Source organism: Halichoerus grypus, chromosome 12 (assembly GCF_964656455.1).
Source record: "Halichoerus grypus chromosome 12, mHalGry1.hap1.1, whole genome shotgun sequence".
Taxonomy (NCBI): domain Eukaryota; kingdom Metazoa; phylum Chordata; class Mammalia; order Carnivora; family Phocidae; genus Halichoerus; species Halichoerus grypus.
Genome location: NC_135723.1, coordinates 57,906,392 through 57,920,445, shown reverse-complemented (window position 1 = coordinate 57,920,445; position 14,054 = coordinate 57,906,392). Strand labels below are relative to the sequence as shown.

At 52.8% G+C, this 14,054-nt stretch overlaps 1 protein-coding gene across 1 annotated transcript in view; it reads right to left on the bottom strand.

Annotated features, from left to right (window-relative positions):
- NFE2L3 (NFE2 like bZIP transcription factor 3) overlaps positions 1-13,651 on the bottom strand; it is a 28,656-nt gene extending 15,005 nt beyond the window's left edge. The window contains exon 1 of the mRNA XM_036082215.2: positions 12,787-13,651. Coding sequence (XP_035938108.2) covers positions 12,787-13,371 — 585 coding nt within the window. The 5' untranslated portion in view covers positions 13,372-13,651. The remainder of the gene's footprint in view (positions 1-12,786) is intronic.
- Between the last annotated feature and the right edge of the window lie 403 nt (positions 13,652-14,054).

The following is a 14,054-nucleotide window of genomic DNA, read 5'->3' as shown; positions in this document are numbered from 1 at the left end:
AGCTGGCTGAAGGAGCCAAGGGAGGAGAGTCACGGTTGGAACAGGGATTTGAGCAGTGCTGCCGGCAGCTATTTCTTCTTCCTCTCTGGCCACAGAGAGAGGGAGGTAGGAGAGGCAGGTGGTGAGACATGGAGCGCTTCCCTTCAGCGGTGAGTACCTACATAGGCTCCTGAGAGGGCCCGTGCCGGTTCTGACTCTCCAAAGGTCTATGAAAGTGGCTACAGAATTTATCCCCCAAACCAGGCCACTTTTGAAAAGGTAAGACGCTGCTATTAACAATTAAGCTGGACCACAGGCACAAACTAAGTCTGTCCCACATGGTCACCCTGACTATGAGGCCACAGGGGACAGAGGAGACTGGTGACCATCAAGAATCTTGATGGCAGGGCGCCTGGGTGGCTCAGTCGTTAAACGTCTGCCTTCGGCTCAGGTCATGATCCCAGCGGCCCGGGATCGAGCCCCGCGTCGGGCTCCCTGCTCAGCGGTTGTGCTCTCTCTCTCTGTCAAATAAATAAAATCTTAAAAAAAAAAGAATCTTGATGGCAGATGGAATTCCACAGACGTGGAATGCACAGCCTTAGGTGTTCAGTATTTCCCTGGCTGGCTCTTCACTCATTCCTTCAACTATCATTTAGTGGCGGCTGCCGCAAAGCTAACAGAAACGGATCATGAGAAGAGACGAATGCGAAGACTTTTCCCTGGGTCAGCGTACCACACGTGGACCTGTGTAACCCAGACTGCCCTCAAGGAAGGCCCGGGGGGCAGAGAGCCTCCAGCTGTGCCTCTAAGAATGCCTCAGCTGCTGACAGCCACTCCCCCTAAGGGCACACCCTTCCCTGGGCAGGGAGGGTATGAAGGCCCAGCCATCTTGGCCCAAGACGGGACAACTGTGATGAACCACGTTGGCCCCAAAGCTCCTGGTTTCCTTAGCCCCCATCAAGCTTGACTTCTGCTTCGGTCGGATCCTGATTTCTTTCCTCCCTTCCCTAGACGTAGTGCCCATGGTTGCTCCCTTAGAATCATCCCGCACACCTAACGTGATCTCAGAGTTCCCCTCCCAGGGAACCCGATTTGTGACATCACAGTTCATAATTTTATCTTGGTGGGAAGAAAGGAGACCGGATCTCAAGGCAGGGAGGGGTAGAGGATGATATTATAACATTTCTGTTTAGCAAGTACAAAAAGGCATATCGTATTTGTGGTATTAATTTGCCCAGCCTCGAAAGCCCTATGGAGGGGCACCTGGGTGGCTCAGTCCGTTAAGAGTCTGACTCTTGATTTCGGCTCAGGTCATGATCTCAGGGCTGCAAGATCGGGTGCGGCTCCGTGCTCAGCATGGAGTCAGCTTGAGATTCTTTCTCTCCCTCTGCCTCTTCCCCTCCCCACACCCCCAACCCCCATGTGCTCGCTCTCTCTCAAAATAAATAAAATCTTAAAAAAAAAGAAAAAAGCCCTATGGAGGGCTCAGATCCAAAAATGGCTGAGTAAAAAGGCCCGTCCTACTCCGACCAGCTGTACGACCTCGGGCCACTCTGACCCTCCGTTTCCTTGTCTGTTGAAGTGAAAGGATATTTTCTAATTCACATTTTAAGGAATTAGTTGAGAAAAAGCACTTTATACATTTAAGATGTTATCCTAATTACTACTCCTTTCTACTCTGTGATTCTGAAGAGTTGCAATTAATGACTAACTGCTGGCCACTCCATCAGAATGTCAAGAGAAAGCGATCCAAGCCCTGGTACCAGGACTTCTCATCTTTGCTCGGGTCTCCTCCGGTTCTTCTCCACTCGGTGACATGGAGCTGAGATACGGAGTATATGTGCCTTACAAGTACTGTTGTATATACTGGAGATTTATGGGCCATGCTCTTAATTTAAAGAATGGGTCAGCCAAACCCGTCATTAAGTTACTTTTTATTTGTGTGTAGGTGATTTTTACTTTTGTGGGGTTGAGACTCAAAAAAAAAGTCTCCATGCTTACCATAGGAAGCCATCGTAAACTTGTGAGTTGCCGCCCTGAAGAATCACAGCTAAAAATCCAGTCACTTGGACTGAACTGGCACCTGCTAGAAATGTCCTCCCCACCACAGCCCTCTCGGCTGGGAGGCGACTCATCTCTTCCTCTGCACGGGTCCAGAACCATGCCATTTTGGGCCCCTCAGCTAAAACTTGGTCCTCCTGTCTCTCAAATACAATGGCTTCTGGATTTTCTCTTCTGACACTTATCCTATCCTATCTAAAATTACAATTATTTGGATCTTTTCTCTGAGGGGCTGGAAACTTACGAAAAGCTGTCCTCCAGCTGTTATTCACCTCTGCCACCAATGTTAAGGAGCAGAACCTTGCACACAAGTTTTCTGAGTCAGTGGAGGTGGTGGGAAGGGGACGAGAGGAGCAAAGCTGGGCTTTTCTCTTTCTGCTGACTCTCTGAAGCTCCTGATAACTGGCAACATGATTTCCAAGTCTGTACTTACTATAATGTGTTGGGACCTGAATAGTGTGATGCAGAGCTTGACCCTGAAAAAAGTCTTTGTGAACAGTCCCAGCTGGCTTAACTGGGCCTTTCGTTTATGCTTCTGGGGGAGGAACAAGACTGAGACCTGCTTTGACCTTTAGGGCTGGATGAACCTTCAAAGACAAAGAACAATGTGTTGCCTACGAGAAGCATGACATCAGAGGGAGAGGGGTAAAGGCCAAAGAATTGTGAGGCCTGTCTCTAGGCTGGAGGCAAGCTGGAGTCATCAGGTCTAGAGAGAAACGAGGAGCCAGATAAAGAGAGGCTGTGTCCTATTTGGCCCGGGTGGTTTTTAATAGCAGTTTATAATAATTATAGCTCCCATTTATTGAGCACTCGCTGTGGGCCAGGCACCGCATACATGATCTCATTTAAGCTGCTCAGCATCCCTGTAAGATAGGTACTGTTGTTACCTTCTGTGACAGAGGAGGAAGCAGAGGCCCAGAGAGGTTAAGCAACTTGGCCTAGGTCACATAGCTTTGAAGCGACAGAAGCAGGATTTGGCTGCAGACCTCTGCAGCCGGTGTGCCCGCAGAAGCTGTCCCCTGCCAAGCTCTGGGGCTCCGAGCAGGCTGGCTTCCAGCCGGGCTCACCAGCGGGAGGCAGAGGCCGGAGACCGGAGCATCTCTCCCCCTTGATCTGCCATGACTGCACCCTCCTCACCCTCCTCACTGGGCTCTGGTAACACGTTCAAGCCTTCCCTCACCCCGCCCGGTGGGGGGGTCTCTGGGCGCTCTAACACCCCCATCTGCTCCTGTAAGAAGTCATTCATGAAGTCCCTTCACGGGAGCCATCGAGGGGGAGATTCTGCCTCCGGCCAGGACCCCGCCTGCACCACCACTGGCCCCGCGCTGGGACGGGCTGACCCCACTGGAGGAAATGACGCCCCTGGCGGCATGAGCATCACTTTCCCCGCACACACAGCTGGCTGCCGGCCGGGTGTGGATCTTGTCTGTGCCGTGAGTCCAACAGACCAACCGTGGGAAGACTACTCCCGGAGCGTTCGGGGGAACTTGAATACCGACTGGAAATCTGGTGACATTGAAGAATTATAGTTGATTCTTTTTTAGGGGTGTTAATGGTTATCCTCTATTAGAAGAGTCTTTCTCTTTTAGGGATATATATGGAAATCCTTACAGAAGTTTTTCTGAGTCAACGAAGGTAATGGGGAGAGTAAGACCAGGACACAGCTGGGCTTTTCTCTTCTCTTTGCTAAGTCCCTGCAAAGAACTGGCACGGGAATCACAAGAAACGATGTTTGGGATTTGTTTCAAAATAAGGGGGTAGGGTGGGGGCTGTTATGGACAGACCAAGCCCGGCCATGAACTGCGACTGTTCAAGCTAGACAACAGCGCCTGGAGGTCCCATTTCCCGAGGCCCCATTCTCTCCACTTGGAACAGACGCTGGAGAATTTTCCGTCACAACATGCGCTGTAGTCTAACCTCCTGTATGAAGCCCCTGGAGGCGGGAGGGAGGCAGCTGGACAGTTGGCAGGAATGCTCCACAGGGCTAACACCAAGTCACTCGATGTGACTGCCCACTAGAAGTCAGGTTTAGAAATAAGGGGTGTCTCTAAATAGGAGCCTCCACACCTCTGCCGCAGGGCATGAGCGCCAACTCACAGGCTCTCACTTTAAAAGGCGCTGTTTCTCACGCCCAGTGGCCCCTCCGTGCGGGCTGAGGGGCTGGGGGAGCGGGGAGGTGGGCAGTAGAAATGCAGTTACGATTCATTTATTTTATGCTGGCTTACCCCGACAGGCAAGGCAGGCCAAGTGGGCCTCCAAACGCATGACGTTTTTGTATTTTCTTTACTATCGAACATTTCAAACACATAAAATAAGCAGAAAACAAACTCTAGTAAACCCTCCGGGTATCCATCACCCAGCTTCGGCCACTATCAGCTTGCCGCCGTGCTTCTATCATCAATAACCAACACCCGGGGGCCCCCGCAGAACCATTCCATCACGGTTTTTAGGCGGGATTTACACAGGCAGGAATGCACAAACCTTAGCTGTACAATTTTTCTTTTTTAATAAAGATTTTATTTATTTATCTGACAGAGAGAGACACAGCGAGAGAGGGAACACAAGCAGGGGGAGTGGGAGAGGGAGAAGCAGGCTTCCCGCTGAGCAGGGAGCCCGATGCGGGGCTCGATCCCAGGACCCTGGGATCATGACCTGAGCCGAAGGCAGCCGCTTAACCGACTGAGCCACTCAGGCGCCCCCTTAGCTGTACAATTTTGATCAATGGAGGCGCCCACTTAGCTCACATCTCTACTTGACACAGAACATTTTTACCTGCCTAGAAAGTTCTCTCCTATTCTGATTATTTCTACCTTGGCTTTGCCTGTTTTAGAACTTAAGCAAGAGCTTTGAACTGCCTTTCTGTGCAAAGCTACCATTGACCCTTGAACACAGGTTTGAACTGCGCCAAGTCCGCTTACACGTGGATTTCCTACGGTCCTGTACTGTAATGTATTTCCTCAAGCTTCCTTTACTGCGAGGACACAGAATGTAGCGCATGTAGCCTACAGGGTACGTGCCATCGACTCTTCCAGTTACCAGCAGGCTATTAGTGGTTAAGTTTTGGGAGAGTCAGAAGTTCTACATGGACTTTCATCTGTGTGTGGAGTCAGCACGCCTAACCCGACTGTTGAAGTTCTGCACTCATTATTAGTTTCTTGGCAAGCCAGTTCCCCATGCTCCAGCAGGGAACTAGACAGATGTGGCTTCAGCTCGGAAACACCTGGTAAACCAGACCACTAGCTCTGGCCCTGCTGCCCAGGCCTTTAGCTGTTCTGGGCCTTAAATTCACAGAAGGGCAGGCTTTCAGCCAGGCAGGCCCCCCTTCCATGCAGGGGTTGTGGGATACTGGGGGCCCCGGGAGAGGAGCACTATGGCTGAGGGCAGGCTTGGACTGGTGCAAGGATCACCGGGAGGTCAGGTAAACTGCAGACTCCCAGTCCCACCTGAGAGGCCCTAGTTCAGCCCGTCTGGGGTGGGCCCCCAAATCTGCATTTTAACAGGCAAGTTAGTAACCGATGCACTCACTGGATCACCCTTGCAGAAACTCAGCTCTTTTATTTTTTTTAAGATTTAATTTTTTTGAGAGAGAAAGAGCGAGCAAGAGAGCACAAGCGGTGGGGGCGGGGTGGGAGTGGCAGGCAGAGGGAGAAGCAGACTTTCCGCTAAGCAGGGAGCCCAATGCGGGGCTCAATCCCCGGCCCCCTGAGATCATGACCTGAGCCGAAGGCAGACGCTTAACCGGCTGAGCCACCCAGGCGCCCGGAGAAACTCAGCTCTTAAGAAAGGCTATGAAAGGGGCGCCTCACTGGCTCAGTCCTTAGAGCATGCAACTCTTAATCTCAGGGTTGTGAGTTCAAGCCCCAGCCTAGGTGTAGAGCCTACCTTAAAAAAAAAAAAAAAAAAAAGGTTCTTCCTTTAGATGAGCCTTCAGAGGTTCAGCGTCTGCCTCCTCAACAATTTCAAGGCCTCCCTTACATAACAGCTCTTCAAATATTTGAGTTGCCCATCGTGTTCTTCCCTCAGTCTGATCTTCTCAGCATGGGACATCCCCAATGCACTCAACCATTTCCAGCATGATTTCCCCCTCATGGAGAGAAGGGTTCCTCCTCCTACACCAAAGCAGGTCCCAGCATGACCTAGCAGTCTGAAACTGTCCTCCAGAGGACAGTGGGTCCCTGGAGAGTCGACCCCCAGCTCCGGGGCAATCAGAGCGAATTCTGTTACACGTCTAGTAACATGCCGGGACCTGTCCCAGCCCTCTGACAGACGGTGTGATGTAATCCTCCTAAGAACTCTCCCAGAAACAGGTTAATACTCTCCTTCTACAATTCGGAAACCAAGGCTCACAGAGGCTGCCTGGAAGAGGCGGAGCTGGGGCGGTGTGAGGGTTGGTTCCGTGTGTCAAAGTGGCTAGGTTGCTGCTCTTGGTTGTGCAATTAAACACTCACCCAGGTGTCGCTGCCAGGATGGTATTCGGGACGTGGGGTCAACAGCTAGTCAACCAAGTTCCCAACCAAGTGACTTTCAGGAAGAGACGGTCTTGGTAATCTGAGTGAGCCCCATCCAACCAGTGGAAGGACCTTAAGAGCAAAACAGAGGTTTCACCGAGGAAGAAATTCTGCCTCAAGCCTGTGGCATCAGGGCCCGTCCAGAGTTTCCAGCTCCCCTACAGTTGGGACCTGCCAGCCTCCATGATCACATGCGCCAGTTGAAATACATCTCTGAAATAGACAGAGGCACGCACACGTACGTATACACACGCATACTGATCATACTGGTTCTGTTCTCTGATGCCGATGGGAACCCAGTTCTCTCCAACCTCAAAAGGCCGTGCCTGGCCTCTGCTGCCGTCCAGACTCTGCCAACCACCACCGGCAACTGAACCAGAACCGACCCAGGGGGGTGCCTGAGCCGCGGCCAGCTTCGGCTGCCCAGAAGCATGTTTGAATATTCACCCAGATCTTTAACAACTAGATTCTGAGAATAACTTTTTCGTATCAAAAGGCTGCCACAAATGGGAGAACTGTGTCTTCACAAGTTTGCAGTTTTGTAGTGGGTGGGAGGCTTGTTCTAGTCTGGGTAAGGTCACTAACTTGCTATATAACTTTAGGCAATTCTAAGTTTCACCACCTGATTCATTACAATGCCAACCTGAAAGCTTTCCATGGCCCCCATCCACTCAAACTGGCATCAAATGCTCAGACGGCCTATCAGGATTTCAGATCTGACCTACTTCCTAGTTGGGACTCTACCTTGAATGACCCAAGACACACTCAAGCTCACGGGATCCTGGAAGTTCTGCAAGGCCGACGGGGGGACAGATGAGGAGTGCTCAGCAGAGGCTAGCTGGGCGGGCGTCTGCTCTTAACCCTGTCTCTGCTGCTACCCTCCAGGTTAAAATGAAGACCCAGTTCCCATGCTCAAGACACTGCGGTTCCACGTAGAGCATGCCAAGGCCCATAGATGAAATAGTACATAGTGTGACAGGGCTTGACAGGACTCGAAGGAAAGAACGGGAAATGCTTGTAGATGAGGTGATGATAGTTGAGATGAGTCTGAGAATTTAACAGTAAAAGACGCGGAAGGAAAGAAAGGATGACATTCTGAGCACAGGTAGCAGAGAGTTAGGCGCGGGAAAGCATGGGCCTGTGTGGGGAAAAGGAAGGGAGAAAGTCTGAGGTGGAAAGTAGGCCACGGGTAGTGGGGGATGAGCTCAGCGAGGGCAGTTGGGGAGTTAGGTCACACTAGCCAAATGCGGAGCCTCGAATGACAAAATGTCGAATTGGTAGGTAGGTAATGAGCTGGTGGGGGCTCCCCAGATGAAAGTGAAGAGACGAACGTGAGCTTTGGAAACCTGTGCCTGGCAAGAGAATGAACAGGAATAAATCAAGGAAGGGGCATTACAGCCCCAGCTGAATTAAGAGCAGTCGCTGACATTACTGAGGGCTTACTATGTACCAACCTGCTAACCTGTATGATCGCCTTTCATCCTCACGACGACTCCGTTAAGGTACTCTTACCATCCCATTTTACAGATAAGGGAACCACGGCACAGACAGGTTAAGAAGTGTGCCCCAGATCATACGACCAGTCAGCAGTGGAGTGGAGATCTGCAGCTACCCCAGCTGGTCTGACCCCAGCGCCAAGCACACTTGACCACTAGCCCGGCCTGCCCTGGAGTTGGGGCCTGGGCCCTGCACTCTGACTTTTGAGCGGAGAAGCAGGGGAAAATGGAGAGCAGCCAAATGATACAAAGGACAGTGCAGAGGGGAGATTTCTGTAAACCACAAACTGAGGTGAAGGACTGACTGGAAAAAGTTGGAAGTAAGGTTCCTTGGGGTTAGCTGCACACAAAGTCAGCAAAAAACCAACCAACCAACCAACCAACCAACCCAGGTTTGCTCACAAACATACACCAAATCCTGCAGCAAATGATCCTACACTTAGACCAGCTGCTTCCAGAAATTGTTGCAGCCTACTTGCTAAGCAAGCTAAAGAGGGGCATGAGTTGCCAGGAAAAGGGGCATGAGGACTTGTGTCCCCCGAAATCCACATGTTGAAGCCATAACCCTCAGTACCTAAGAATGTGATTTTATTTGGAAACTGGGTCACTGCAGATGTAATTAAGATGAGCAGGGTGAGCCCTAATCCAGTATGACTGGTGTCCTTATAAAGGGGGAAATTTGGATACAAATGAGCACACAGGGAGAATGTCTTGTGAAGATGAAGGCAGAGACTGGGGTGACTCAGAGGAAACCAAGGGTCGCCTCTTGATCTTGGGGCTGTGAGTTCAAGCCCCAGGTTGGGTGTGGAGATTCCTTAAAGCTAAAATGGGAGGGAGTGAGGGAAGGACCAAGGGTCACCAAAGATTGCCAGCAAGCTACCAGAAGTTAGGAGAGGCCTGGAACAGCCTCCCTCTCAGCCTCAGAAGGAACCAAGCCTTGATTCCCAACTTTTCACCTCCAGAACTGGGAGACAGCAAATTTCTGCTGTTCAAGCCACCCAGTTGGTGGCATTTTATTACTGCTGCCCTAGGACACTAGTAAGTGATGCATGCCATCTTTCCCCATAAGACCTCAGGTGAATTTTTATCAAGTCCTTAAGTAAGCAAAGAGCCTCCTCTGAAACTTCGTTCTACTGAGTTGTACGAATGTCTAAGACTATCTCTGTATCACAGTTGTAAGTTAAAAACAAGCAAGTGTTTGAAATTTCACCTACCTCCAATTGCCCAGGCACCGGGGATTAACTTTGCTTTTGAAATGAAAAACAAATTTTACTTTAACAATCAAGGAGCTTCTTCCTCTTGCTTTACTCTTAGAAGCGAGTCCTGATTGTATCAGATTCTTGCTGTGACCTGAAGAAACCTGGTCCATCCCACGAGGTCCCGCAGGACCCCTCACCCATCGCCGGGTCCTGGTTCTGGGGCTTGAAACCATTATCAAGATGACTACAAGCCTCTCAGCTTCAAAGTGGAGACAGTGCTCCAAAATACTGGTGTTGGCTATAGGCAGTCACCCGCCTTCAAATATGCTCACACAGTCAAATCTGCAAAAACTGTTCAAGTCCTCCTTTAACCTGTGCCTTACTCTGAAAACACACGCGCCATCGGTTGTGAGTGAATGGCTGTGGTTTTCAAGGGAAGCAGGTCTGCCCTGGGGAATTCCGGATTCTGTTTTCAGATAATGATTGGCCCCACTAAGAAGTGAAACCAAAGCAGTACCTCTTTTGATACCTGGAAAATCCCCCACTCGAAGACATTTTTGCAAATGTACGAAAATTATGGAAAATTATCCTCTACAACCAGAATCTCCTACAACTCAAATATAAGCCACCGGAATTATCTATTTAAAAACAAACACCACAAACCTCTGATGTTCCTGTAGGACAAAGCACTCCCTCTTTTCGAAGTTAACAGCAGCTAACTTTTATTAAGTGCTTCGAGACGTGACCGGCATATTTCTAAGCCTCTGACGTGGAATGAATGAATTCTCAACCCTATGTGGGGGGCACCTTGACGATTCCCATTGTGCAGGTGAGGAAACTGAAGCAGAGACAGGTGAAGAAACTAGCCCAAGGTCACAGAGCTGTAAGCAGCAGAGCTGGGATTCAAAACCAGGCGGTCTGGCCGCAACACACCACACCCCCTTAGCGAGCAAACAACCGGGGCAGACTCATAAACAAGACAAAAGTGAATGGAGGGAGTGGGGGCAGGTCAAGAAGGGTGGCTTGAGAACAGAGGCGAAGGAACAGCAATTACATTCCAGGCACTGGGCTGGCACTTCACGCAGGCTTTTCCCATTTAATTCGCACAAACCGTAGAATAAGCAGCAGTCTCCTACCTGACATTAGTAAGCGATGGCCCTAAACCCAGGTCTGCGGACTGCAAACCCCAGTGCCGTTTTCCCCACCGAGTCAACGTTTCAGATTGTAAGCTCGGTATTACGGATGGTACAATCTGCTTTTAAAAGTCAATCGAGCATTGGAGAGCAGTGGTGCTGAGGTCAGGAGTGGGGGTGGGGGCACCAGCCCACAGCAGCCACACGCTGGGTCGGAGAACCTGGGCACAGCACGGGTGCTCAACGTGCTAGCACGGGAGTCAGGAAGCTCAGGTTCTGTCTGGTTGCACTTCTGGCACCAATTCACTGTGTGGCTTTAGCCAAGTGCCCTAACCTCGCTGGGCCTCTATTTTCCTTTAGTACAAATTGGATAGAAGGATGCCCCACCTGCCTACCTCTCAAGTTGATGTTAAAAAAAAAAAAGGTATTACCAAATACATACAAACTTACAACCAGATAGAAGCTCCTTATGCTTTTTTGTTTCTGTTTTTTAAAAGGTGTTACCAACAAAGGTGAACTGGCTGTGAATACTGTAAGGTGTTCCACAGCGGATCATCGCCGGAACGAAACTACCCAGGGCAGCCCAGCAGCTAGCACGGTCCAGCAGGCCCACACATGCCGGGGGGGAGGCTACACCACGAGATTGGCCCCGTATGAACTTCATCCTCCCCCCTAGGAAAGCAGGGCTCAACCCTCCATGGGAGGTGTGGCCGGTCCTTGGCCCCCAGAGCTTCCCCCAAAGCAGGTTTGCCAGTCCAAATAGGTAATGCCGAGAAGGGGAAGGAAGTGCTCCCAGAGCGAACAGCTACACCTCCCTCCAGGCCCTGGTATGCTTTGCAAGGTGGGTGGCATCCAGCGGAGGAGGGGAGGGTGCCATCTGCCATAGCACGGTGCATTGGGTTACACACACACACACACACACACACACACCCGGTTCCAGGATCTGAAAAGGTTGTAGCGCAGCACGCACCACTCCTTAGGAAGCAGAGGATTCAGGTGAAGGTCGGGACTGGCTGAGTGAGGGAGAAGAACCTTCCACTTTTTGTTTTGGACAGAAGCCCACCGAGACTCTCGGTAACCCCCACCCCAGTAGTTCCGGCCTCAGGAAGAGGAAGGGATCCGATCTGCATAACAGTGAATCACAGGCACTTCGGCACAATGACCCCTCTGGGAGAGGGTGGAGAAGCTCGTCTGGCAACTGCCTACACAAACAGGGCAATTCTGAAGAGCAGCAAACAAACCTGTCTAGCCCCAGTTCCCATTTTGCATAAGATTGCACCCCACAAAAACATCCAAGGAACACCTGTTGATGGATACCGACTGCTAATACTACGGTTTGGGCCCAGAGATATTAAAAAGGTCCCTTTGAAGGAACTCTGGGTAAAGCAGTTTTGTAAAAATTGGTAATAAGTGTCTTTAGACTCCAAGAGCCAGCGGGAGCACCACACAGATACTCTATCAGTCAATCTTAGTGAACTTTGCTTCAAAAGGATGTTAAACCGAAGGATCTGAAACCATAAACCAGAGGGCACTTGTTAAGTCACTAGGTGACTGTCAGGGTACCTGCTTTCTTTATGCTCATAAGAAGTTACACATGGGGCGCCTGGAGTTAACACAGTCGGTTAAATGACTGACTTCGGCTCAGGTCATGGTCTTGGGGTCCTGGGATCCGGCTGGGTGGGGCTCCCTGCTCAGCGGGGCCTCTGCTTGTCTCTCTCCCTCTCCCCCTCCTTCCCGCTCCTGCTTTCTCTCTCTCTCTCAAATAAATAAAATCTTAAAAAACAAACAAAAAAAGTTACACATGGTCCAGAGGGAGGAGGGTCGTTAGGCGCCAGGGCTGGTTAGGTCACAGCGGGACCGTCTGCCAACTGGCCTGGAACTGAACACTGGCCACGGCTCCTTAATCCAGGGTAAGTAGCAAAAACGAACTGCAACTGGGTTAAAATCTGGCAGGGGCCATCACGTTAGACCGGGGAGCACGGGTTAAGAGAAACGCGTCCTCCCTGTGGCCAAGGCCTCTTTTGGATCCTCTGGTTCCAGAAAAAGACATCTCTATGTACACGAGGTACAGAACGAAGACCGTAGGCAAGAAAACTACCAGCATCCCTTCTCCCCTCAGCAGCCCCGAACTACTCTTGACCGCCATCAAACACAGTAAAGGTATCCTCTACAACCCCACGGATGATCTCACCTACTTCTTTCTCAAACACCTAAAAGCCATAGCGACCGCACTAACAGCTTCCGTTTAGATTCACAAAAAGGGGAGGCAAGCGTGGTCCCGAAACTGCAACCACCAGGGGCCGAGGGTGGAAGCAGAGCGGGTATGCTCCGTCCCTGGGTCGGTCCCAAGCCTGCAGGGCTCCTGGCCAGCTCCTCCAGCACAGCGCTCGCGTCCCCGCGCTCCTGTTACCTGGTTCGCGCGGCCGCCGGCGTCCAGCACCTGAGCCGTCGGTTCTGCCGGTGCCTTCTCCTCTTCCCCGGCGGCCAAGGGGCTACTTGCAGCCGCTCGGGGGTCCCCGCCATCCCCCGGCGCAGCCTGGCTGCTGTCGTCTACACTGGCGCCGACTCCTCCGGCGGAGGCGGCGGCGGCGGCGGCGGCGGCGCCGAGCAGCCCGTGGGCCCCGTCGGCTTCCCCGGCCGCTACGCTGTGCACGAGCCACGCATCCACTCGGGTGCGGGGAATGAAGGGGACCCCCAGCGCGCGAACCTCCCGAAGCAGCCGGCCCTCGGGCTCCGCCTCGGGGTCCGGCTCGCGGCCTTTGGGGTGCAGCTGGTCCGCGCGCCCCCACCCTCCCGAGGCCGGGAAGGGGCTGAGCGCGTAGGCGGAGCTCGTCGGGCCGCCAGCGAGCAGGGGCTCATCCCAGAGCAGGGTGGGCGGCGGGAGCAGCAGGTAGAGGTCCAGGTCCACGTCCAGGCGGAGCCCCGCCAAGCTCAGCAGGATGGTGAGGTGCAGGAGGCCGCCGCCGTCCGACCACCAAGGCTTCAGGTACTTCATCTCGCGCCGCGCGCCCGGGACGCCCCTGCCTGCGCCCGCGGGTCCCTGCCCTCCTGCCGCCGCTTTGGCACGTGCGGGCCCCGCGCGCCGCGGGCACCTGCCCGGAAGAGACAGAGAAGCGAAACAATGGACCCGGGCGCGCAGCGGCCGTCGCGGGCTCTCGGGGCCGGACACAAAGGCGCTCCCACGGCAGCCGGCACGGCGCCTGGGGGGCGTTCAGGAGAGGCGGAAGAGGAGCCACCTGCAAGGAGAGTCAGCCCGCCTGGCCACCCCGCAGCCCAGCGCCTGACCAGGCCCCGCCCCCCAGCTAGGCCCCGCCCCGAGCCGCGGGCGCCGCCGCCGGGGACACGCCCACGGCCGCCCCGGGCTCGCGGCCGTGGGAGGAGCCCGCAGGAGGCGGGGCTCCCCGGCTCAAAAGCTCTTTATTCGGGGGAAACGCAAAGCTTTCTGGGAGCAGGGGGTTGTTCTGGGCCCAAGGTGGTCCCGATTCAGTGCTCGTGGGCTGGGCGACTGTAGCTGAATGTGCGGGGTGGAGTCAGGAGTAAAGGTGGGTGGGAAGGGACAGGATGTGTAGACTGGGGGAAAAGTAGAAGCACTGGGCAGCATGCAAAGGGCTACCACCAAGTGAGAACACTGGCTGGCACAGTGAGTTCGGGAGTCCGACCCTTGATTTCATATCCCAG